Here is a 27,026-nt window from a genome sequence, read left to right as displayed (position 1 = left end):
TGCAGCTCCTTCCACGGTGCAGCTCTTCCAACCACGATGGCCTCTCGCTTCTGTACTATGTTGACTATATTTGGAATTCATTTAATTATTCATTTTCACGTATTATCTAGTTATTTATTTCTCCAGAAGTCATAACTCTAAACTTTTGCTTCCCATTCTGCTGTTTCAACAGATTTGCAACATCATGAATGTCGCCGACGATGACTTCTTCAAATTCCAGGTATGATGGATCATATTTCAGTATCATTAAGTTCATTAAGTGATCAAAATCCACGACAGTAAGGCCCAGTCCCAATCCCCCCCTAGTCCTACTTTTCAGCACTACCCCTACCCCTTTTGCGCGTTCCCGTGAGGGTAGTGGTGTCCCAATTCCTATTTGCATCTAGGGGGAGTGTGCTTATTTAGGGGTAGTGGTTATGAATCTAGCCCTTCACAGCGAGGGATTTCAGATGGACACTAGCTGACCGAGGGCTAGAAGAATTTCCCAGAATGCTTTTCTTAACAGGCGTAGCTACAACCGTTAGATTCCATCTATTAAACCAACATTTCTCTTCCTAAATGATTTATTTCAGCCAGAGGTAATTCTCCACAGAGCTGCAGGTTTCTCCCCGGGACGACGGCGCAGGTTGACCCGGCCGTGAGCTGCTGTTGCTCCGAGCCGGCGGCTCTTCTCATCCCGAAAACATCGGATCAAATTTGTTAACAGGCGTTATTTGGATAAACTGAGCCCAGGTTGGGGATCTTAACGGTTACTTTTACGCCTGAAAAAATATTAAAACTTAATAAAGTGGCATATCAACAGCGCTACAGCTGAAATTAAAACAGCTTTTATCTCTGGGCTTCCTGATATGGTGTGATGTTTGTGCAAACGTAACTACGCAGTCGCTTACGTACCCGAACGTAAACCACGCAGTGACGTAGCAAGTGGTGTCCCGATCCCTAGGGAACATTACAAGGGCCCTATTCATTTTTAGGGCTAGTGGTAGAAAGTAGGGGGGGATTGGGATTGGCCCTAAGAGCAAGTTTGCAATCTGAAAGGGACTTTCCTTGGATTTTGCCAACCAAGTCCTTCAACAACAACACAAAGGATCTACTTTGACACCAGTTTCCAGCGGCAGCCGCTGTTTCTGCAGACTGCAGCTTTGCTCCTGATGAAACAAACCTCCATCCCATCTCCCACCACCACCAGAAATGTGTTATTATTGCCCTGTTTCTTTTATGTTGATAGCCTTGGGGTCACCCATCGGTTGTGCTTCATTACTAATTAATTGATTTTCAGTTGCTTCCCATATTGTAAAAGTAGTAGAGGTGTTAATACTACTGTATGTCATAGACGTCATGATACTAGTGGCGGTATTAGTAGTTTTAAGTGGCTGCAGGACTGAATTAAACGTTTTTCTCAGCCCTCAGACTTATTCATTAACAGATTTCTTCTCTGATTGTAGAGATAACCACATTTTCTCACTTTTTATTAATCTTTGTTCATGCTCTTTCATTACTTTTCCATTTTTTTTTCTTATTACCCGCTCAATGCTCTTGAGCTCTTGTTTTGATTTGATTCTGAATAATTTTAAATTAAACTTGATATCTTTGGAGGTTTCAGATCAGTGACTGATATATTATGTTGAGCGAGATATATTTAAATAAGAAACCCAGAAAAAACTTCATTCTCCCACCTGTTACCGCTTCAGTTCTTGCTTCCTGTCACTTCTACAACTGAAGCATTATTGATATATTTATATATACAGGACTGTCTCAGAAAATTAGAATATTGTGATAAAGTCCTTTATTTTCTTTAATGCAAACATGTCCTACATTCTGGATTCATTACAAATCAACTGAAATATTGCAAGCCTTTTATTATTTTAATATTGCTGATTATGGTTTACAGTTTAAGATTAAGATTCCCAGAATATTCAAATTTTTTGAGATAGGATATTTGAGTTTTCTTAAGCTGTAAACCATGATCAGCAATATTAAAATAATAAAAGGCTTGCAATATTTCAGTTGATTTGTAATGAATCCACAATGTATGACATTTTTGCATTACAGAAAATAAAGGACTTTATCACAATATTCTAATTTTCTGAGACAGTCTTGTATGTATATATTCAGAACTCATGATAGTCAACAGTTGATAAGATAACTTTTTGAGTCACAAAGAGCTGAAATAAAGGATAAATCTGAGCTAAAACCTTACAGACCATAAAGAAATGAAGGAATGAAGACAGACTTGATGTATTTTGGGTTATATTTTGTGACTTTTGTCCAAGTAAAGCTACACATTTCACTGCACTGACGTGTGAGTGCAGCAGCTCTAACGCAAAGTGACACTTCATCAACTTCTATTGCTTGTTCAAATTTCAGCTGCAGCAATGAGTAAATTAATTATTGATTGTCGTTATGTTTGTGAAAGTCGACCGGTCCTGTCGGCACTGATGATCATTAAAACCCGACATGTTGCTCGTGTGTGTGTGTGTGTGTGTGTGTGTGTGTGTGTGTGTGTGTGTGTGTGTGTGTGTGTGTGTGTGTGTGTGTGTGTGTGTGTGTGTGTGTGTGTGTGTGTGTTTTTGTGCAGAAAGAGCCGCTGGACGACTCCGGCTGGACCATCAAGAACGTTCTGTCGATGCCGATCGTCAACAAGAAGGAAGAGATAGTGGGAGTGGCAACGTTCTATAACAGGAAGGACGGGAAACCCTTCGATGAAATGGACGAAAACACTGATGGAGGTACACACTGTGTGTGTGTGTGTGTGTGTGTGTGTGTGTGTGTGTGTGTGTGTGTGTGTGTGTGTGTGTGTGTGTGTGTGTGTGTGTGTGTGTGCAGAGGTGTCAAAAGTATTCACATTCATTACTCAGGTAGAAGTATAGATACTAGAGTTTAAAAATACTCCTGTAGAAGTTGAAGTATCAACTCAAGCTTTTTACTCAAGTAAAAGTATAAAAGTACTGGTTTCAAAATTACTTAAAGTATAAAAGTAAAAGTAATGTAAGGGGGAAAAAAAGCCCCCGTCTACTGGATGGCCGGTGGGGGAACGTGGGCATCTTTCCAGGGCCGGCTCTGCTGGTCCTGCCTCCTGGCTTCAGCCTCTCCTCCCCCTCCTTCCCCCCCTACACGATTCATACGCACATAGGAAAAAGCCATTGAAAATGAATGCATCTTAGTATAATGCAAATATATTAAAGAACCATATATGTGTACTATTGAGCATTAACATGTGTTTCAGAGAGCAGGAGATATGATGACTAGTTCCTATTAGTATTGTAATGGTGCAAAAAGTCAAACTTCAGAGGCATGTTATCATTTATCCTAACCTTTATTGGAATGTACATCCAAGTTTAGTTGCAGGAATCTGAGGGAACGGATGTAAGAACAAAACTGGACAAGAACATCGGAAACAACCACAACCAAATTCACTCTATCCGGATGGAGCAATTTAACTGGATAGTTTTATTTAAAGGCCCAAATGAAATAGAGTAACGAGGCTGTTTTTAAAATGTAAGGAGTAAAAAGTACAGATAATTGCATGAAAATGTAAGGAGTATTTGTATTTGTACTTTGTTACTTGACACCTCTGTGTGTGTGTGTGTGTGTGTGTGTGTGTGTGTGTGTGTGTGTGTGTGTGTGTGTGTGTGTGTGTGTGTGTGTGTGTGTGTGTGTGTGTGTGTGGGGGGGGGGGGGGGTTTATAAATACACTCCAGGCCACTGAGAGCATCTGTATTATTTATCTCTGGGCCTGAAGGTTTTTACCTCGCTGCTCAGAGTTCAGTAACAAAACCAAACATGGCAATTTGATCTTCGGCTGCTCTGACGCGTCAGACGAAGCTTTTGATAGAAAAAGCACAAACAAAACGAAACTAAACTGTCTGGAATAATGCAGAGAGAAGTGTTGGAAACGTTGCTGATTTACCTTTTACATACAAAACCAGTATAAACATATTAACCTCGTACTGTCTTCGGGTCAAAATGACCTAATTCTCCTGTCCTTCTTTCCTCCTGCTCTCTCCTTCCTTCCTTCCTTCCTTCCTTCCTCTTTCCTTCCTTCCTTCCTTCCTTCTTCCTTCCTTCCTTCCTTCCTTCCATCTTTCCTTCCTTCCATCTTTCCTTCCTTCCTTCTTTACTCCCTTCTTTCCATCCTTTCTTTCTTCCTTCCTTTCTTTCTTTCTTTCTTCATTCCTTCCTTCTTTTCTCCCTTCCTTCCTTCCTTCCTTCCTTCCTTCCTTCCTTCCTTCCTTCCTTCCTTCCTTCCTTCCTTCCTTCCTTCCTTCCTTCCTTCCTTCCTTCCTTCCTTCCTTCTTTCCTTGTTTTCTCCCTTCCTTCCTTCCTTCCTTCCTTCCTTCCTTCCTTCCTTCCTTCCTTCCTTCCTTCCTTCCTTCCTTCCTTCCTTCCTCCCTTCCTTCTTTCCTTGTTTTCTCCCTTCCTTCCTTCCTTCCTTCCTTCCTTCTTTTTTCCCTTTCTTCCTTTCTTCCTTCCTTCCATCCTTACTGCCTTCTTTCCTTCCTTCCTTCCTTCCTTCCTTCCTTCCTTCCTTCCTTCCTTCCTTCCTTCCTTCCTTCCTTCCTTCCTTCCTTCCTTCCTTCCTTCCTTCCTTCCTTCCTTCCTTCCATCCTTACTGCCTTCTTTCCTTCCTTTCTTTTCCCTTCCTTTCTTCCTTCTTTTTTGCCTTCCTTCCTGCTTTCCTCCTGCTCCCTCCTTCCTTCTTCCCTTCCTCTTTTCTCCCTTCCTTCTTTCCTTCTTTCCTCCCTTCCTTATTTTCTCCCTTCCTTTTCTCCCATCCTCCCTTCCTTCTTTTCACCCTTCCTTCCTTCTTTTCTTCTTTCCTTCCATCCTTCTTTTCTCCCTCCCTTCTTTCCTCTCTTCCTCCCTTCCTCCCTCCTTGACCTGAAGACAGCACAAGGGTTAAAGCCTCTAAATATAACAAAACCTCATCTTTACACATGGCGGCAGCAAATGACAAGAACGTTGACGCGTCGGCTCCGGGTGTCAGACACAACCAAGTGCATTATATGTGATTTATATGATAATTATAATGATTTTAAGACACACCAGACCCCACTCATTAACACAGTATTGTCACTGTCTCTCTTCCACACACCCTCTTGTGGTCAGAAGTGGTATTGCTACATAGTGTGTCTTTAAATTTTTGATGTCAAATAACATGCAAATGGTTTAGTTAGGGCCCGAGCACTGACAGTACGAAGGCCCTTTGTATCTGTAGGATTCTATTTCTTCTTTCTTTCTTTCTTTCTTTCTTTCTTTCTTTCTTTCTTTCTTTCTTTCTTTCTTTCTTTCTTTCTTTCTTTCTTTCTTTCTTTCTTTCTTTCTTTCTTTCTTTCTTTCTTTCTTTCTTTCTTTCTTTCTTTCTTTCTTTCTTTCTTTCTTTCTTCTTTCTTTCTTTCTTTCTTCTGACGAAATGAGGGCCTTTTTTTTTTTCCCCCTAAACGTGCCCCAAAAGTCACCAAATTTTGCACACAAGCCAGGCGTGGTGAAAAATGTGATATTTAATGGTTTGCATGGCGTGGTAAAATGGCTCAACAGCGCCCCCTAGAAAACTTTGTGCCTCAAGCCCCACAATACGGTTTGACGTACATGCACGAAAATCGGTACACACCTGTATCATGTCCCAACTTAAAGAAAAGTCTCTTGGCGCCATGGCCGAAACCCAACAGGAAGTCGGCCATTTTGAATTAATTGTGTAATTTTGGCGCAATTTATGCCATTTCTTCGGCAGTTAATACGGCCCGAACCGTAACGTGCACCCAGATGTGTTATACATCAAAATATGCGTCTCCATTCTGCGACTACGCGCATTACTTTTCTCTTTCAAAAGTGTTACCGTGGCGACGCTAGACGCCAAAAAGCGCGCCCCCCCTTCATCTGATTGGTCCATATTTGATAGTTCTCCAAAAGTCACCAAATTTTGCATGCAAGCCAGGACTGGCGATAAATTTGATATTTCATGGTTTATTAATGGTGGTGCATTAATGGGCGTGGCAAAATGGCTCAACAGCGCCCCTAGAATTATTTTCTCTGCATAACTTTTGAATGATTTGACATAGGGAGTCGTGGGTGGTGTCATTTCTGATATGCTTATGGGGGCGGTGGCCGTGAGTGCGAGGGTCCGTTCATCGCTGCTTGCAGCTTTAATTGTCTTTGCTTCAGTGTTGCAGTATTAAAATAATAGTCAAACAGTAGAAGACCGGGGATAAAAGGACAGAACAGGATGTTCCCTGTTTGTGTTATAGATGTATTTTTATAAAAGATGTGAACAATTGGCTTTACAGGAATGAATGCAGCGCGGTAACGGGCAAGCTTATTTATATATCCCTGCAGGAGCCTGTAACTGCTTTGTTTTTACACAAAGTGGATCAGTTTAAAGCCAACATTAAACAGTTTGTTTTTCAAATGGCTGCAAATAAACAAAGTACAGCCAGTGTCAGCCGTGAGGGTTTGTGTACCGTGACATGATAAAAGATAACATCCTGTCTTGCCAGCCTTTAAAAACAATTGCTTACAAAATTAGATGCATGCTTACAATGTGGCTTATGACACCACATGATTTATTTACTTATGAACCGGAGCCACTTTTCTTGTTTCCATAAGAACACCAAACACCAAACACCAAATTGTAGCCCCGGCAAAGGAAAGTGCTGAGTCGGGCCAATTCTTGCAGACAAATATGCGAGGCACCTTGCAGCGCGTCAACCATGAACTCTTCTGTACATATACAGTACAGCTAAAGCTTTACTGAAACTGGTTGATGCAACATGACAATGATCTCAAGCATGGCAGCAATTATGCAACAGAATCGTAGGAAAAAGTAAGAAATGACGGTAGGGCTGCAACTAACGATTATTTTAATAATCGATTAATCTGTCGATTATTTTTTCGATTAATCGATGAATCGAATAAAAAAAAACAAAAAAGCATTAAATTCCAACCATTTATTCGAAAACAGAACTGACAGAGCAAATTCACAGTGCAGATAATCTTCAGAAAGTTCACAAACAGGTTGCTCCTTGAACATCCCTGAGCTTTTAAAGTATTGATTAAAAAAAACAAAACTAAATAGACTAACACAGAAAACATACACATGTATGGTTTACATCTGCCAAATATATAAAAATAAAGTGCACAAAAGAGGTATACTTTGTTTAAAAGGGACCTGAGCTGTCAGAACAATAAATACATTATAAAAAATAAAGAAAAATACAAATCAGAAACAGGATTTGTTTGAACATTACAATTTGTTCTCTCACTGCCTTCACTCAAAAAACTAAGGATCTTACCAAGAAATGTTGTTATTTCTAACCTAAAAATGCCATTACACCTGATAACACACATAACTTAGAAGATTAGGTGTTTTTCCCAAGTGTTTCAATTGAACTTTCATTTGTGTCAAGCAAATTTTAAGTTCTAGTTAAGTTTTAAGTTAGAGTCTTTATAATATTTTGAGTTTTGGCAGTGTTCAAAATAAAATATGAGACCTGCTGTATTGGAGCTCATTTTCTTTTAGTTCTTTTAGTTAAAACTGTAGCGGGAACAGATGTTTAGAGGAACCTATGTATGTACCGGGTTAGAGGGGGAACATTTAGGAGAACGGACCAGAAGAATATAGAGTGGATTGAAAATAAAAGTTAAGCACTGAGTTACATGTGTCTCTGCCTGAGCACGGCATGTTACAAAAACCAAACATTTCCTCCTCTTTCTTCTTCCTTTACGTGTGCGCCGTCAGCGCGTTGTGCCGCATTAAATGTAGTCCGGGCGAAACACCTGCTTTGAGCTTGTCATTACCCGATGTGAGTCGCTACCCGATTTGAGTCACACATGCGCAGCCGCGTCCAACATCGTCGGCCATCTTGGAAAGCAATATACGGCAACACCACTTGGACAAACTACAGTTACGTCGGGAGACTTGATAGACAAGATCTAAACACACACTTGTTTTGATACACACTACTCACAATAAGTTAGGGATATTATTATTTACATGATTGCTTTTCCTATTTCGTCTGAATTTTAATGAAATAAGTAAAAGTTCCCTTTGATATTACTAATGACTAATGACAATAAAAATAGTCTCTCACAATATCCCTAACTTATTGTGAGTAGTATGTGTGTGTGTATATATATATATATATATATATATATATATATATATATATATATATATATATATATATATATATATATATATATATATATATATATATATATATATATAGTATGTGTGTTTCGATATGATCATATATAGAGAGAGATGCATAGATATGTTCATATTTTTTCAGTTGGGGAGTCTTCTCAGTCTTCTCTTGTCTGCCTTCCAGTATATTTATGTGTTTTTCATTGACATGATGTCGTTTAAAATAATCACTTGATTCAGGGCAGTCTTTTGAAACATACATTTGTTTCACTAATGAGTCATGTGTGTCGCTCATTTTAATCAATAATCGGGTAATGACAACACTCTCTACTTCTCCACTGACTGACTGATTTCCTGCTGAAATGCACAGCGAAAAGTGGCTCATGCGCAGGTAGCGACTCACATCGGGTAAGGACAGTTTGTCCAAGTGGTGTTGCCATATGTTGCTTTCCAAGATGGCCGACGATGTTGGACGCGACTGCGCATGTGTGACTCAAATCGGGTAGCGACTCACATCGGGTAATGACACTCCGCGCTCAACTCAACTTCAGCTCCGCGACTTAGTGAGAGACGTAATAATCGCGCGACACAACGAATCGATAATGGAATTCGTTGCCAACGCTTTTAATAATCGATTTTTATCGATTTTATCGATTGGTTGTTGCAGCCCTAAATGACGGTATTCCGACCCTCCAAAGTCCAGATCTAAACCTGACTGGAAAGCTCTGCTGGGCCCCGTGCACAAACACATACCTGCACATCTCAATGGCTGAAGCAGCATTATTCAGAAAAGTGGGTCAAAGTTCCTCAACGTAGGAAACTAAAATGATCATACAGGAATAATTAACTCATGTTGTTCAGTGCGTTTGCACAAGGTTGTAAATTATGAGATGTACTTAGTTTTTTCACATGCTGTTTTGGTTTTCTGTTAATGACGTGGTGCAGTATCCCCTGTTGTTTATCTGATGCTAAGTTTAACTAATTAAAAGGAACAGAGATTTTTAAAAAAAAACAAGATTCAGGACTAAATTGATGGAACGTTGTGGTTTCTGTGAAAGGAATCAGTTTATGGAACAATCTGAATAAAGAAAACAAAGAATCCAAATCAAACATTACATTAAAAGAACAATTAAAGCCTGTATGTTAAGTAAATATAATGAAATATGTTAGACATACCCATAGACGGCGGTAATTTTATTTTATTTTAGTTTTTTTATTTACTTAGTTGTTGTTTTTAAAAAAAATTAAATTTAAAAATTAAAAAAAAAATGTAAACTGTAAAAAAATAAGTTCATGATCAAAACTTGAATTTTCAGGTTCAAATGTTAGTTTTTCAATTACAATTTTATTTTGAAATTAGCAAAACTTTTGGCCTTGATTTGGCTCCATAAAGGGACAGATTAGATAAGATTCTTCTTCTTTCTGCTCCCTTTTCATTCACAATTTATGAACATTTGTGTTTGTATTTGTATTTAATTGTTTGTTTTATCTTTTGAATGAAATAAAGAATAAAATGAAAAATGAAATGAACTAAATTCAAGAACTTTAAGGACTTTATACGTATTCATATGTATTATTTTCTTCTAATGGCCTGAATCTTAAGCCGTCAGAAATGACCACGGTTATATTTGTCCTTTCTCATGTGTATTCTGCCACTGTGAGACGATTAAATCTCTCCATCTCTGCTGTTTCCAGAGTCTGACCCAGTTCCTGGGCTGGTCGGTGCTGGTGTGTGACACGTACGACAAGATGAACAAGCTGGAGAACCGGAAGGACATCTTCCAGGACATGGTCATGTATCACATCAAGTGTCGCAAGGACGAGATCCAGAGAGTTCTGGTTAGTAAGAAAATGTTTGGCTGCAGATCTGGGGGTTCGTCCTCAAATCCAGCAGAAAAGGAACATTTGGTTTCTGAAACTAAAACCTTCAAATTGATGAGAAAAAAAAGAAACATTTGTGAGTTTTAATAGATTTTGCCATTTGTTTTGCTAAATGTTCTTAAATAAATGTTTTGATTTTGTTATTTTCCTCATTTCTCATTGCTCAAATTGGCCTCTTAATGTTATTAAAGGAAAAATACTTTTGTATTAGGGCCAGGCAAGAGAAAAAAAATTTGAGACTGGAAGATTTTTTTTTATTGTGCACTTCGAGAAAAAAGACGAAATGTCGAGAAAAAAGTCGAAATATCGAGATTGTTGAAATACAATTTCGAGAAAAAAGTCAAAATTTCGTGAATAAAGTCGAAATTTCGCCTTTTTTCTCAACATTTCGACTTTTTTTCGACATTTCAACTTTATTCTCAACATTTCGACTTTATTCACAAAATTTCAACTTTTTTCTTAAAATTTCGACTTTTTTCTCAACATTTCGACTTTTCTAAACATTTCGACTTTTTTCTCAACATTTCGACTTTTTTCTCAACATTTCGACTTTATTCACGAAATTTTTACTTTTTTCTCGACATTTCGACTTTTTTCTCAACATTTCGACTTTATTCACAAAATTTCAACTTTTTTCTTAAAATTTCGACTTTTTTCTCAACATTTCGACTTTTCTAAACATTTCGACTTTTTTCTCAACATTTCGACTTTATTCACGAAATTTTTACTTTTTTCTCGACATTTCGACTTTTCTCAACATTTCGACTTTTTTCTCAACATTTCGACTTTTTTCTCAACATTTCGACTTTATTCACGAAATTTTTACTTTTTTCTCGACATTTCGACTTTTTTCTCGACATTAAGACTTTTTTCTCGACATTTCGACTTTTTTCTCGAAGTGCATAATGAAAAAGATATCTTCCTCCTCTATTTTCTCCTGCCTGGCCCTAATAGTCTTACGTATTTTTGTCAGTAACTTGCAGCAAATTTAACAGTTTATGTTGTATGTAACATTATATTAGATGCATTTGAAAATCAGAAATAGTTTTATTTTTCACACACACACATTCCTCTTCATGAACAATGCTGAAAGTATTGAAGTGAATGGAGGAATAAAGGGTGGGGGTTTTAGTCTCACTGGTTTCAGAGTCCTGATACTTAGAAAAAGTCGAAATATCGAGATTGTTGAAATACAATTTCGAGAAAAAAGTCAAAATTTCGTGAATAAAGTCGAAATTTCGCCTTTTTTCTCAACATTTCGACTTTTTTTCGACATTTCAACTTTATTCTCAACATTTCGACTTTATTCACAAAATTTCAACTTTTTTCTTAAAATTTCAACTTTTTTCTCAACATTTCGACTTTTCTAAACATTTCGACTTTTTTCTCAACATTTCGACTTTTTTCTCAACATTTCGACTTTATTCACGAAATTTTTACTTTTTTCTCGACATTTCGACTTTTTTCTCAACATTTCGACTTTATTCACAAAATTTCAACTTTTTTCTTAAAATTTCGACTTTTTTCTCAACATTTCGACTTTTCTAAACATTTCGACTTTTTTCTCAACATTTCGACTTTATTCACGAAATTTTTACTTTTTTCTCGACATTTCGACTTTTCTCAACATTTCGACTTTTTTCTCAACATTTCGACTTTTTTCTCAACATTTCGACTTTATTCACGAAATTTTTACTTTTTTCTCGACATTTCGACTTTTTTCTCGACATTAAGACTTTTTTCTCGACATTTCGACTTTTTTCTCGAAGTGCATAATGAAAAAGATATCTTCCTCCTCTATTTTCTCCTGCCTGGCCCTAATAGTCTTACGTATTTTTGTCAGTAACTTGCAGCAAATTTAACAGTTAATGTTGTATGTAAGATTATATTAGATGCATCTGAAAATCAGAAGTAGTTTTATTTTTCACACACACATTCCTCTTCATGAACAATGCTGAAAGTATTGAAGTGAATGGAGAAATAAAGGCTGGAGGTTTTAGTCTCACTGGTTTCAGAGTCCTGATACTTAACAGTTACAGTTTTTTCTTCATGGTGTCAGCGTTTGTGCGTGTCTGTACGTGATGAGAGCCGTCAGCTCTGAACCAGCTGGTTGATGCCGGTGATATAAACCGGCGCTGAGCATCATCTATAAGCCGAAATAAGCTGTCAGGTTTTCCGGGAGGTGATTTGTCAGGGGACGGAGAGCGGACGGGAAGCCGAAAGAGATCACCTAGTTTGACCTTAGATCAAGAGTCAGGTGATTGATGGAGCAGCGCTCCGTCCAAGGTGAATGTTGATGAGCTGTGTTTCTGCAGGACACCAGAGAGAGATGGGGGAAGGAACCGGATGAGTGCGAGGAGGAGGAGCTCCAGGAGATTCTGGTAAAACAACAAAATTAGAAACAGCAAACCATGACTACGTTTACATGCATCAATAACTCTTTTAAAACCCGAATATTGGCAATAACCCGGTTTTGCACGGCCATGTAAACACCAATAACCCCTTTGAATAACCTGAATTTGCTCATATTCCGGTTTTTAAAAACCCCAATATGAGCCCTGGGTTACTCCTTTTAAAACTTGAATATTGGGTCATGTAAACGCCAAATGGAATATCCCCATCAAACGGAACAGGAATCTGTTTTCTGCTCATGCTCTGTTCACAAGGAATCTTTTGCTGCGTCCGAAATGCCATACTTCCAACCTAATGAGTAGCAAAATGAGTGTGTGAGATTTTTTAGTGCGTCCGAAACATTAGTACGTACTCAATAGTATTTCTATCCATACTGATTCTGGAGAAATCTTTTAGTGTGGATTGATGGACACTAGCCGAGCAGAAACTTCCCACAATGCAATGCAGCAGCGTTTGGTTGCTAAGTGAAACGTATATGCTTTAAGTATAATAATATTATTATATAATATTCATGTTATAATATTCATATATAATAATATTATATAATGTTATTTTGTTTCGGCCACAATAAACGGGAAAGAACGGAGCGGAGCTGCTACCGCTGCTGTGACAGGTTACCATGGTAACAACTCCCCCCCTCCCTACGGCAGGAAGTGACGTGTGCACTCTTAATAGTACGTCCGAATTAATGCACACTACTGATATTTACTCAAAAGTGTGCCGAATTTAAGTATACTTTTTATATACTTTATATATACTTTTATATATTTTTGTATATACTGTTTAGTCTGGTATTCCGGACGCACCGCTGGTCTTTTGAGTCCAGGAAGTTCTTCTAAACACGGAGAAACCAAGACCAGGAGGAGACTAATCACTTCATAAATGTAATGAAGGATATGAACATTTCTGCATTTGTAGACGGTAGAAAGTACCGGGATAGAAGATTTACAAGAAGGTGAGAGAAAAGTTGCAGAAGCAGCATTTGTTTTGAATTTGGATACAGGAAGAAGAAGCGGAAATGACGGTAATTACGTCACGATGTTCTCTGTGCGTCGCTGGTTTGATCCAGATATCCTGAATGATTAATTACCATGTAAACGGATTATTCTGAATGTTTCAGTAACCGGAATATTAGCAATAACCTGAATTTTGACTGCATGTAAACGTAGTCTGTATCTCCTCTTTTACATCCACTATGTTATCCATTGAAATGTATAACATTATGTAATAATTGTAACCAATAAATGTGAAAAGGCTCAATGTTTTTGATTTAAAGACGTATGTTTGTCTGTTTTTGACCACAGACGGAAGTTCTGCCAAACTCTAAGAAAGCTGAGATCTTGGAGTTCCATTTCTGCGACTTTGAGCACAGCGAGCTGGACCTGGTGAAGTGTGCCATCAAGATGTACTACGAACTCAAAGTGGTGGACAAATTCCACATTCCCAGAGAGGTCGGTGCTTACTCTGCCAGTTTGTTGCACAACCTTTAAAAAAAGGTTTCTCAGAATAATATCCTAGAAAATGATTTCAGGTGGAAACAATGCTACAAGTCAGAATCAAAGCTAAAGGTTCTGGTATTTGTGCTGAAGTGACACCTACGGGCATAAACGGCCAATTACAACCAATTGGATCCCTATAGATAAAATTGTCAAAGCTGCCGGTACTTATACTACTATACTTTTCTTTATAATAAAACTGAAGCAATCCATAAAAATCAGTGTATTTAGTTGGAAAATGTCTTTGACAAGTTAACAAACCAAAGGACCAACCTCTTGAGCGAGGAAATAGAACTTTCATCTAACAGATGACGACAAAGCAGGAAGGGAAGTGATGACTGAAGGGCTTCAGTTGCAGAAAGCTAAAGTCATCGTGTCAATAGAACAATTGTTAAGAGTGATTTGACATCAAGGGCCAGTCCCAATCCCCCCCTACTTTCTACCACTAGCCCTAAAAATGAAGCCACAGACTTTAGGGTCCTTGTAATGTTCCCTAGGGATTGGGACACCACTTGCTACGTCACTGCGTGGTTTACGTTCGGGTACGTAAGCGACTGTGTAGTTACGTTTGCACAAACGTCACACCATATCAGGAAGCCCAGAGCTAAAAGCTGTTTTAATTTCAGCTGTAGCGCTGTTAATATGCCACTTTATTAAGTTTTAATATTTTTTCAGGCGTAAAAGTAACCGTTAAGATCCCCAACCTGGGCTCAGTTTATCCAAATAACGCCTGTTAAGAAATTTTCTCTGATGTTGCATAGGGTACGGCGTACGCGTTGGTGTAACGCAGAACCATAAATCAACCTTTATTCTGGCGAGTACTGAAAAGACTTTGCAACAACGACCAAGCGAGTGATTATGTACATTCACTGAGTGAATATTATGAAAGTAAAATATATATTTCTCGCTAGAAATGTAATCAAAACGCATTTTTATGCAGAAACTAACTCAAAATATTGATTTTATTCACTAAAAATTAGAAATTTCCGCCATGTTTTTTTGTTTGATTCAGTCTGCAAATGACGACGTAAAGCATTCTAGGAAATTTCTCTGTCCCTCGGTCGGTGAGTCAGAATCTGAAATCCCTCGCTGTGAAGGGCTAGATTCATACACACTAGCCCTCGTTATGTCCACTATCCCTCGTTATGTCCACTAGCCCTCGTTATGTCCACTAGCCCTCGTTATGTCCACTAGCCCTCGTTATGTCCACTAGCCCTCGTTATGTCCACTAGCCCTCGTTATGTCCACTAGCCCTCGTTATGTCCACTAGCCCTCGTTATGTCCACTAGCCCTCGTTATGGCCACTAGCCCTCGTTATGTCCACTAGCCGTCGTTATGTCCACTAGCCGTCGTTATGTCCACTAGCCCACGTTATGTCCACTAGCCCTCGTTATGTCCACTAGCCCTCGTTATGTCCACTAGCCCTCGTTATGTCCACTAGCCCTCGTTATGTCCACTAGCCCTCGTTATGTCCACTAGCCCTCGTTATGTCCACTAGCCCTACATGCAAAGAGGAATTGGGACACCACTACCCTCACAGGAACGTGTGGGTAGTGCTGAAAAGTAGGACTAGGGGGGGATTGGGACTGGCCCCAACAGTCTCACTTCTCACTGAATTTGAGTGACTTGTGTGTTTCCACATGGAATCACGGGTCTGAACTGGAGACTTTAGTATTATTATTATTACAGCCACAACTCAGAACATCAGCCACGCTAACACTTCCCATCCCGCTGAATCACACTATGTCAAAGTCAGATTGTTGCATAAAACTGGAAGGACGTCTGCATGAATGATCGATACAGTATGTTCTTATATCACTGTGACACATGCTGTTTGAAGCAATGTAATACATTTAAATGAACGTTCCCAGCTCTTGGTACAGTATGTCCAAACAAAGCCTAATACACAATAAAGTTTGTTTGTTCAGACACTTATACAGAACAAATAATTTGTACAGCAGCATTTTTTAGCATGATCCAAAATCTATTCATTATTTACTCCTTTTTTTGTGATTTTTTTTTTTGTATAGATATCTTTATTGAGGGCAATAAAAAAAATAAGATTTACAATAACAATATAATTATCAATATCCCCCCCCCCTTTTTTTAACTTTTCATAACAATAATTAAACAAAAATAAATAATAATTAAAGCTGCAAGCAGCGATGAACGGGCCCTCGCACTCACGGCCACCGCCCCCATAAGCATATCAGAAATGACACCAGCCACGACTCTCTATGTCAAACCATTCAAAAGTTATAGCAGAAAAAAGGGACAACCAATCAGAAGAAGGGGCGGGGCTAATTCAGGCCAATGAAGGTCAAGGACTCCATACAGAATCTGATGACACCACCCACAACTCTCTATGTCAAATCATTCAAAAGTTATAGCAGAAAATCGGGACAACCAATCAGAAGAAGGGGCGGGGCTAATTTTCACCAATTATGGTCAAGGACTCAATACTGAGTCCCATGACACACGACTCTTTATGTCAAACCTTTCAAAAGTTATGGCAGATAAAAGTATTCTAGGGGGCGCTGTTGAGCCGTTAGGCAACGCCCATTAATGCAAACCATGAAATATCAAATTTATCGCCAGGCCTGGCTTGCATGCAAAATTTGGTGACTTTTGGAGAACTATCAAATATGGACCAATCAGATGAAGGGGGGCATGCTTTTTGGCGTCTAGCGTCGCCACGGTAACACTTTTGAAAGAGAAAAGTAATGCGCGTAGTCGCAAGATGAAGACGCACATTTTGATGTATAACACACCTGGGTGCACGTTACGGTTCGGGCCGTATTAATTGCCAAAAGAATGGCATAAATGGCGCCAAAATTACACAATTAATTAAAAATGGCCGACTTCCTGTTCGGTTTCGGCCATGGCGCCAAGAGACTTTTCTTTAAGTTGCGACATGATGCAGGTGTGTACCGATTTTCGTGCATGTACGTCAAACCGTATTGTGGGGCTTGAGGCACAAAGTTTTACGGGGGGTGCTGTTGAGCCATTTTGCCACGCCCATTAATACAAACCATGAAATATCAAATTTATCGCCAGGCCTGGCTTGCATGCAAAATATGGTGACTTTTGGGGAACTATCAAATATGGACCAATCAGAAGAAGGGGGGCGCGCTTTTTGGTGTCTAGTGTCGCCACGGTAACACTTTTGAAAGAGAAAAGTAATGCACGTAGTCGCAGGATAGAGACGCACATTTTGATGTATAACACACTTGGGGGCACGTTACGGTTCGGGCCGTATTAACTGCCGAAGGAATGGCATAAATTGCGCCAAGGTGACACGATTAATTCAAAATGGCTGACTTCCTGTTCGGTTTCGGCCATGTTGCCAAGAGACTTTTCTTTAAGTTGTGTACTGATACAGGTGTGTAGCGATTTTCGTGCATGTACGTCAAACCGTATTGTGGGGCTTGAGGCACAAAGTTTTCCGGGGGGCGCTGTTGAGCCATTTTGGCACGCCCATTAATGTAAACCATTAAATATCAAATTTTTCGCCAGGCCTGACTTGCATGCAAAATTTGGTGACTTTTTGGGCACGTTTAGGGGGGCAAAAAGGCCCTCCTTTCGTCAGAAGAAAAAAGAAAAAAAATTCCTACAGATACAATAGGGCCTTCGCACTGAAGGTGCTCGGGCCCTAATAATAATAATAATAATAATAATAATAATAATAAGAGAGAAAAAAAAGTAAAAAATAAAAACAAATAAAATAAAATAAAATAAAATAAAATAAAATACAATAAATAAATAAATAAAAATAAATAAGTAAATATGAATGAATACATCAACACACCCCTCTCCCCTTCCCTCCCTCATATGGTCAATAGATTACATCATTCAAAATCATCTTTTTTGCTTTTTTAACATGCAGCTATGCATCCCTGCAGTCAAAGTCATTTTGGGCCAACTATGCAAAATGTGTCTCTTGTTGGAGCTAGTTTTTAAATAGATGATATGTAAGAATATAAGCGTTCAGAAAACTTGGCACTCATTGTTTAACAATTCTTATCATATGAAGGCAGAAGCTACCAGGATTAAAACGTGTGCTCCTTTTCCCCACAGGTTCTGGTGCGGTTCGTGTACTCGGTCAGTAAAGGCTACCGGTGCATCACCTACCACAACTGGAGACACGGGTTCAACGTGGGACAGACCATGTTCACGCTGCTGATGGTCTCACAGATAAACTTCTTACTTCTCCCGTCCTGCACTCCCTGCACTGATACAAATATTGTGCTTGATCTACTTAAAAAAAATATTATGTAGATCAAGAAAGACTAGTCTTTGTATAAACTACTTAATTTTTTGTATGTAAATAATACATTTTGCAAGTACAGTCAACTTAATTGTGTTAAGTTGACTTTATTTACCAAAATTAAGTTGACTTTACTTGCAAATGAATTTTGTACATTAAGTCGTTTTTCTTCTTCTTATTATTTTTTTTAATGTATTTATTTTTATATTTTCATTTATTTATTTATTTATTTTTATTAGTTTATATAAAAAAAATAAGTAGTTAAAGCATGTTTCATCTAAACGTTGGTCAATCTGCCCAATAGATTAAAATTATTAAAGGAGAAGTAAATACAACAAGATCATTGCTTGTTTGTGTGTAAATGGGATTACAGATTACAGAAATACTGCTGGTTAAGGTCTTGTTTTTTGAACAAATGCAGATTAAGTTCAAAACTAGATGTATTCATGTAAAGCAACAAACTTCATTTTTAATTGTTAATATCACAGATTTAAATATTTAGTTTCAGCTGTTATTCAGTTATTCAGCCCCAACTGATGCACGAGCTGCTCCTTCCTTAAAAAACCATGACAACCTGTCAAATTCTAAGCCTGAACCCAGCAAACAAAATATCTGATAAATCAGGAATGCATCCCTACCTGTGTATTGATTTAAAGGTGAGTATTTGTGTTTTTGACCAGACGGGAGATCTGAAGCGTTACTACACCGACCTGGAGACGATGGCCATGGTGACGGCCGGCCTCCTGCACGATATCGACCACAGAGGAACCAACAACCTCTACCAGCTGAAGTGAGTGGGAGGGGAGGGCTGGATAAAGTATTTTATTAACTATAAAAGTGGGCGTTTTCATTTCTATACAGCTGAATTGCAGAGGCATCTTTACTGCATGTCCAATGATCCTAGGAATTAAACATTTATGCTGTTTGGTTGGGAGAGCAACTCTTCCATTCATGAATAGATATTGTACAACACATCATATCCGTTGCTTTTTTTGTTCATTTTTGTATTTTTATGAGCATTGCTTGGTTTGATCGGGGAACATTTGCAGTGAGGAGCTAATTGGTGTCATCCATATGGTTGTTACTTGTAGGCTTTTTATCTCGTACAAAACACAGTGCAATTCATTTATATAGGATGTATTTTCCTCAAAATAAGAGTAAGACACTATTGATTCTTAGAACTTAAAGGATCCGTCTGTAAGAAATGTCCAAAACTGGTACTGCAGTCACTTTCAAAATATTGTTGAGCGGCGTGTACCCTCCCCCTCCTCCCCCCGACCAGAGGTTGCCAGGTAGGCTGCAGAATGCAGCAGGAACGTAGGCTGCCATGGCTGCCATAATTAGAGCCGAGCTGGCAACCCGGATGCCCAAACAATACTGACTTGGTGATTGGGAGATAGGTGGAGGGTGGAGCTTCAGAAACAATACTGACTTGGTGATTGGGAGATAGGTGGAGGGTGGAGCTTCAGAAACAATACTGACTTGGTGATTGGGAGATAGGTGGAGGGTGGAGCTTCAGAAACAATACTGACTTGGTGATTGGGAGATAGGTGGAGGGTGGAGCTTCAGAAACAATACTGACTTGGTGATTGGGAGATAGGTGGAGGGTGGAGCTTCAGAAACAATACTGACTTGGTGATTGGGAGATAGGTGGAGGGTGGAGCTTCAGGCCAAAACAAAAAATGACAACATAAACATCAGTTGAGGGCTGCAACTCCTCTTTTTAAACTGGAATATCCTGGCTTGAGTGCTGTTGTCAGTGACATAAGTATTTGAAATGAACATGATTTTTAAATGTCTGTTGACATATCAGGGTCATTTTATGATTCGTTTTATTATTGCTCTTACATACAGCTCCTTTAAGACTTTATTATTATTTAGAGTCTTTTTGATTCAGATTGACATCCGTCTCGTCTTCCTTTTGTTCTGTGGAAAGACGAGCTGGTGTCAGGTCTTCAGGTGAGGGTTCAGTCAAACATCAAGAACAAGCGTTAGCTGATATTGAGCTGCTGATGGATGAACTAATGAGTCCCTGTAACCTCTGGACACCGGGCCAACCCCCCCCCCCAGAGGTGCAGCATGCATGATTTATCACCGTGTGACCTCCCGTCCTACTCTGTGTGTGCAGGTCTGGTAATCCTCTGGCCAAGCTGCACGGCTCTTCTATCCTGGAGAGGCACCATCTGGAGACGGGCAAGACTTTGCTGAGAGATGAGGTGTGTTGAAGTTCACGGACACTAAATAACGAAATAAAAACGGTCAAAATCATCCCCCCTGAAATAGAAACGGTCCAAATCATCCCCCCTGTAAAACTGCCATCCCTCCTTTCCATCCCTTATGTCATTTCATCAATGAATGTGGTTTTACTGCTATTTCAACATTTAGAGTCATCACCAGAAAAATAACACCAGAAAAATAACTTATTTGACAATTTTCACTTGTTTCAAGTAAATTTTCACTTGAAATAAGTAGGAAAATCTGCCAGTGGGACAAGATTTATCTTCTTATTACGAGTAAAAAAATCTTGTAATTTTCACACATTTAACAATTATATATTTAAAATATATTTACACAAATGTGTGTATCATGCCCTTAAACTACTATGTACACTCTTATTTTAGTTTTAACAACCTCCATTTCTGTGAAAAAAAACAATATTAGCTAAGAACTACATTTCCCTAGAGTCATGCTATACAGCTTTATGCTAATCAGCGCCATATTTGTAGTCACATTGATTTGGTTAACCCTAACGTCTAAAAACGTTTTAAAAAACATATGTCAATTGAATATATCTATTATGTAGTGCATCTGAAATAGAAACTACATTTTATACAGATGATGTATGTTAAGGAATTGTAAATATGTTTGTTTATTTAGGATACTTTATTTAACATCATGTAACTGACTGATGTATTCACAGTGATTCCATATAAGTTGTAAATGTACCTGTGTACGGTTTATTTTAATATTTACCATTCAAAAGCACAATATATTTAACGGTTTACTTCCACGTCCATAGCAACTGTAATCAATGACCACACATCCGCGATCGGGGCACTGGTCACGTGATCAGGATCTTCGCTCGTCACTCTATGACGTAGAGGGGTTGCCCAGGGAATTCCCTGTGTTTGACGGAATGGGAGAATGGTTAAAACAATGAATTTAAATATCGCCTGTCAATTAAAAATGATATTTTGTGGCTGGACGACGCTCTGGTTAAGGTCTGGTTAGGTTAATGCATCACTTATGATTGGTTAGAAGTAGGAAACGCTTGAGGCTTTTGCTCAAAATAATAATTTCACATCACTTTCGCCACCTCCGTCGTCATGGCGACAGCAAACAACATGGTTAAAAACTCGAATTTACGTCAAATACTAGAAAACACGGTTAAATACTCGCCGTCAAAATACTGTTAAAAATCATCAAAACACCATTACACTGTTAAAACAGTATTTAAAAACATGCTTTTACAAACTGACAGTAACAAACAGTAACTTGCGCGTCAAAAACTCATAACTTAGCCACTATAAAAAAGAATAATATATACATAATAATAATGTAATAATCCGTGTTTATATAACGACAACGGATCCCATTGACTTCATATGGTACAATATCCGTGGTGCTCACACGGAATTTTACCATTTCCGTGTTGGTGCCACGGGAAATAGTGGTGAGAGGTCGTGGGCATTTCACGGATTTTTGTGAGATCAGGTTGGATGTGTGCTACCTGGTGCTGATGTTTGAAGCAGCTTTTTTCTCTCTCTTTCAGAATCTGAACATTTTTCAGAATCTCAACCGGCGCCAGAACGACACCGTCATCCACCTCATTGATATCAGCATCATCGCCACCGATCTGGCTCTGTACTTCAAGTGAGTAGACTCACGTTGCTACAGCATCCATTCTGTCCCAATAATATCACATGTATCTTCTCATTTTGATATGAATCATAAATATTTAAACAAGCTCTTTTTTGTTCACTGCCTGAAAAGAGTGGGGTGGGGAGATTTTTTTTCTTTTCCATTCATTTGATATTCTTTAACATACGAAGCTACAATCACTTATAGCTACAAGACTCAAAGGGATTCTTGATTTTTATCCGCATGTACTAGCACAGGGATCAGCAACCCGCGGCTCTAGAGCCGCATACGGCTCTTTAGCGCCGCCCTAGTGGCTCCTGGAGCTTTAAAAAAAATGTTTGACCTTTTTTTTCCTTTTTTTTTCTTCTTTTTTTTCTTTTTTTTCTTTTTTTCTTTTTTCCTTTTTTTTCCTTTTTTTCCTTTTTTTCTTTTTCCTTTCCTTTTTAATCTCAAGATCTCGACTTTGTTCACGGCAATTTTCAATTTTTTCTCGACATTTCAACTTTTTTCTCAAGATTGTACTTCAACATTAATCTTGACATTTTGACTTTTTTTCTCGAGAATTTCGTCATTTTTCTCGAAATTTCGAAATTTTTCTCAAAATTTTGACTTTTTTCTCGACATTTCGACTTTTTTCTCAAAATTTCGAAAAAAAAATCTCCCCCCCAGTTCTAACTAATATAGAAACATGCAGCATGTGTTGCCTTTATTCTAAGGCTGATACAAGACTTTTCATTTTTTGCGGCTCCAGACATATTTTTTTTGTGTGTTTTTGGTCCAATATGGCTCTAAAACATTTTGGGTTGCCGACCGCTGTACTAGCAGTTATTCATGTGAGTAAATGTGAGTGTGAGGTGAGTGTGAGCTGCTTCTGGGGGCGACTTTTGTGGGTTTTTGTTGACTTTATCTTGAATTTTCAAACCATCAGACTTGAGTTATGTTTCCTAATGAATAAAAAAGAAAGTTTTACTGCCATTTCATTAGATGGTAGAAAACCATTTTGATTTGTTTTGGGTTTTTTTTCTTGTTTCTTTTTGGATCTGAATGATTGATTCATCCAGTTGTAGTTTTGATACAATAAGTTCACATTAGGGCTTAGTGTTGCAGACTGTTGGTGGAGTATTTATTTTTGCTTGCAGTTTCACCTTGCAACAAAAATCAATGGTTTAAAGTTGAATAGTCCGTTTACATTTCCAAACTTTTTGAGTACTATTAAATTGTGTGGAGCCTCTAAACGGAGCCTGATGGGAAATCCTCGGCCTCCTGAATGACAGACAGCCAAAGCCACCGATCCTCCTCAGGGAAAGAAAGAAAATCACCTTATCCTGCAGCAAAAAGGATTTCAGAGCATCAGAAAACTGTTACTGTTACTGTTGTGGCAAAAACACGTGAATCGCCATTCCTCATTGTTCTAGATCGGGGGTCTGCAACCCAAAATATTTTAGAGCCATATTGGACCAAAAACACAAAAAACGAATATGTCTGGAGCCGCAAAAAATGAAAAGTCTCGTATAAGCCTTAGAATGAAGACAACACATGTTGCATGTTTCTATATTAGTTAGAACTGGGGGAAGATTTTTTTTTTTTAATTATGCACTTCGAGAAAAAAGTCGAAATGTTGAGACAAAAGTCAAAATTTTGAGATAAAAGTCGAAATGTCGAGAAAAAAGTTAAAATTTTGAGAAAAAGGTTGAAATATCGAGATTAAAAAGGAAAGGAAAAAGGGATAAAAAAGAGGAAAAAAAGGAAAAAAATAAGAAAAAAATTAAAAAGTGAAAAAAAAGAAAAAATAAGAAAAAAAGAAAAAAAAAATAACAAAAAAAGGAAAAAAAAGGTCAAACATTTTTGAAAAAGCTCCAGGAGCCACTAGGGCGGCGCTAAAGAGCCACATGCGGCTCTGGAGCCGCGGGTTGCCGACCCCTGGTCTAGCTAAACTGCAGCACTGAGAAACTTTGTCCTCTAACCCTCAAAACTAGTTGTACTGAATTACACTCTTATTATACTCAATTGTTTAAGATTGTTACCGCACATAATGTACAGTATTTAATGATTTGAAATCAACTCCCTTAAATGTATTAATGAGGAAGATTTAAAGTTTCTCTTGGTGTTTCAGTCCCATTTGCCTCATGTGTGCAGGAAGAGGACCATGTTCCAGAAAATAGTGGACCAGTCCAAGACCTACGAGAACTGGAACGACTGGACCAAGTACATGATGCTGGAGACCACGCGCAAAGAAATCGTCATGTGAGAAATGTGCACCAAACCAGACTCCAACAGGAGTACGTAGATGTGCTCGTCTCATCCATGTGTGATTGTTTTCCAGGGCCATGATGATGACGGCCTGTGATCTCTCTGCCATCGCTAAACCCTGGGAGGTTCAGAGCAAGGTGAGCCCGTCCTGCGTCTCTTTACCAGCTCCTCCTCGTATCTCAGGACAGTAGAAGCAGCTCTCTGTCCTCACTAACGGCCGTTCACAACGATGGGACACACCGGGGAACTGCAGAGCCTGAACTAGAACAGAACCGGCCATGGAGTAGAACGGGGATCAGCAACCCGCGGCTCTAGAGACGCATGCGGCTCTTTAGCGCCGCCCTAGTGGCTCCTGGAGCTTTTTCAGAAATGTTTGACCTTTTTTTTCCTTTTTTTTCTTCTTTTTTTCTTTTTTTTCTTCTTTTCCTTTTTCTTTTTTTTCTTTTTTTCTTTTTTTCTTTTTTTTCTTCTTTTCCTTTTTCTTTTTTTTCTTCTTTTCCTTTTTCTTTTTTTCTTCTTTTTTGCTTTTTTCCTCTTTTTTTATTCCTTATTTTTCTTTTTTTCTTCTTTTTTTCTTTTTTTCTTCTTTTTTCTTTTTTTTCCCTTTTTTGTATTTTTTTCCTTTTTCTTTCTTTTTTCCTTTTTCTTTTTTCTTTTTTTCCCTTTTTTGTATTTTTTTCTTACTTATTTCCTTTCCTTTTTAATCTCTATATTTCGACTTTTTTCTCAAAATTTTGACTTTTTTCTTGACATTTCAACTTTTTTCTCGAAATGTTGACTTTTTTCTAGACATTTCGACTTTTTTCTCGAAGTGCATAATGAAAAAAAAATCTCCCCTCAGTTATAACTAATATAGATTCATACAGCATGTGTTGTCTTCATTCTAAGGCTGATACAAGACTTTTCATTTTTTGTGGCTCCAGACATATTTGTTTTTTGTGTTTTTGGTCCAATATGGATCTAAAACATTTTGGGTTGCCGACCCCTGGTTTAAATGATTATGCATCAGCAAATCACCTGACGTTATTACAAACTTGGACGGACTAGCAGATCAGAGACACTTTTGACTTGAAAATGGTTCCTCTTTTCTCTCTGCCTTGCTCACCGGCCGACAGGTGAGAGGTTTTACTTCCTCTGATTGTACTGCTGAGTCAGCTGTAAATCCCACACAAAGAACAGGTCGTCTCCTCTCCACTGTTAGCTGTTGCATGAAAACCTCCAACAGGATGAGCAGCATAGACGTGAAGAAAAAGGGATAAAAAATCTCATTTAACCAGAGTGACATAGCATGAAATAATACCTGTCGTTGCACAACTTTTCTCATAAGACCGTCGGCCTGCATTAAAAATCTCACTCAGATTCTCCCTGATGATAGACAGCCCTGAGATGTTGTGTGGAGCGCCGCTCTGCTCTGTATAATTCTGCTGACATTTTAATGGCTGATATTTTATACTTTTCATCCAGTTCTGCTTCCCACGCGCTCACCGAGTGTGTGTGTGTGTGTGTGTGTGTGTGTTTATGTGTGTGTGTATCGGCTCCACCAGCCTCGTGGCAATTGTTCCCTCAGAACTGACTTGATGACTAACTCCTTCACAAACGAGGCCTCTATCCTGAAATACAGCATTTGCATATTATTCATCAGATCACACTTTGCTCCGTTTTAGTCTCGCTAAGCAGCCGAAACGGCTTTCATCCCGTCAAGACACAGAGCCTGAAAGTGCTTCGTGATCTGGGGATAAAGTTCTCATTTAGGAAAACTATTATGAGTACAGATACTAAAAGGAAAGGGAAAAGGAAGAAAAAAAGAGAAAAAAAGGAAAAAAAGAAGAAAAAAAGGAAAAAAAAGAAAAGAAAAAAAAGGAAAAAAAGAGAAAAAAGTCAAAATGTCGAGAAAAAAGTCGAAATTTCGAGGAAAAAGTTGAAATGTCAAGATTAATGTTGAAGTACAATCTTGAGACAAAAGTCGAAATGTCGAGAAAAAAGTTGAAATTTCGACAAAAAAGTTGAAATTTCGAGAAAAAAGTCAAAATTTCGAGGAAAAAGTTGAAATGTCAAGATTAATGTTGAAGTACAATCTTGAGACAAAAGTCGAAATGTCGAGAAAAAGGTCGAAATTTCGAAAAAAAGTTGAAATTTCAAGAAAAAAGTCAAAATGTCGAGAAAAAAGTCAAAATTTCGAGGAAAAAGTTAAAATGTCAAGATTAATGTTGAAGTACAATCTTGAGACTAAAGTCGAAATGTCGAGAAAAAAGTTGAAATCTCGACAAAAAATTTGAAATTTCGAGAAAAAAGTCAAAATGTTGAGAAAAAAGTTGAAATTTCGAGAAAAAAGTCAAAATGTCGGGAAAAATGTCGAAATTTCGAGAAAAATGGTGAAATGTCAAGATTAATGTTGAAGTACAATCTTGAGATAAAAGTCGAAATGTTGAGAAAAAAGTCAAAATGTTGAACAAAGTCAAAAAGCTCACCGAGTGTGTGTGTGTGTGTGTTTATGTGTGTGTGTATTGGGCTCCACCAGCCTCGTGGCAATTGTTCCCTCAGAACTGACTTGATGACTAACTCCTTCACAAACGAGGCCTCTATCCTGAAATACAGCATTTGCATATTATTCATCAGATCACACTTTGCTCCGTTTAAGTCTCGCTAAGCAGCCGAAACGGCTTTCATCCCGTCAAGACACAGAGCCTGAAAGTGCTTCGTGATCTGGGGATAAAGT

The 27,026-nt window shown here is 38.3% G+C and overlaps 1 protein-coding gene across 1 annotated transcript in view; it reads left to right on the top strand.

Moving 5' to 3' along the window:
* The window catches only part of pde6a (phosphodiesterase 6A, cGMP-specific, rod, alpha), a 468,630-nt gene that overhangs the window by 427,867 nt on the left and 13,737 nt on the right, over positions 1-27,026 (top strand). The window contains 12 exon segments of the mRNA XM_061724751.1: positions 173-220; positions 2,579-2,716; positions 2,718-2,729; positions 9,839-9,982; positions 12,340-12,405; positions 13,741-13,887; positions 18,010-18,117; positions 18,880-18,989; positions 20,328-20,415; positions 21,972-22,072; positions 24,197-24,304; positions 24,384-24,447. Coding sequence (XP_061580735.1) covers positions 173-220; positions 2,579-2,716; positions 2,718-2,729; positions 9,839-9,982; positions 12,340-12,405; positions 13,741-13,887; positions 18,010-18,117; positions 18,880-18,989; positions 20,328-20,415; positions 21,972-22,072; positions 24,197-24,304; positions 24,384-24,447 — 1,134 coding nt within the window.

This window comes from Cololabis saira, chromosome 7, assembly GCF_033807715.1.
Source record: "Cololabis saira isolate AMF1-May2022 chromosome 7, fColSai1.1, whole genome shotgun sequence".
Taxonomy (NCBI): domain Eukaryota; kingdom Metazoa; phylum Chordata; class Actinopteri; order Beloniformes; family Belonidae; genus Cololabis; species Cololabis saira.
This window is presented reverse-complemented; position numbering and strand designations above follow the sequence as displayed.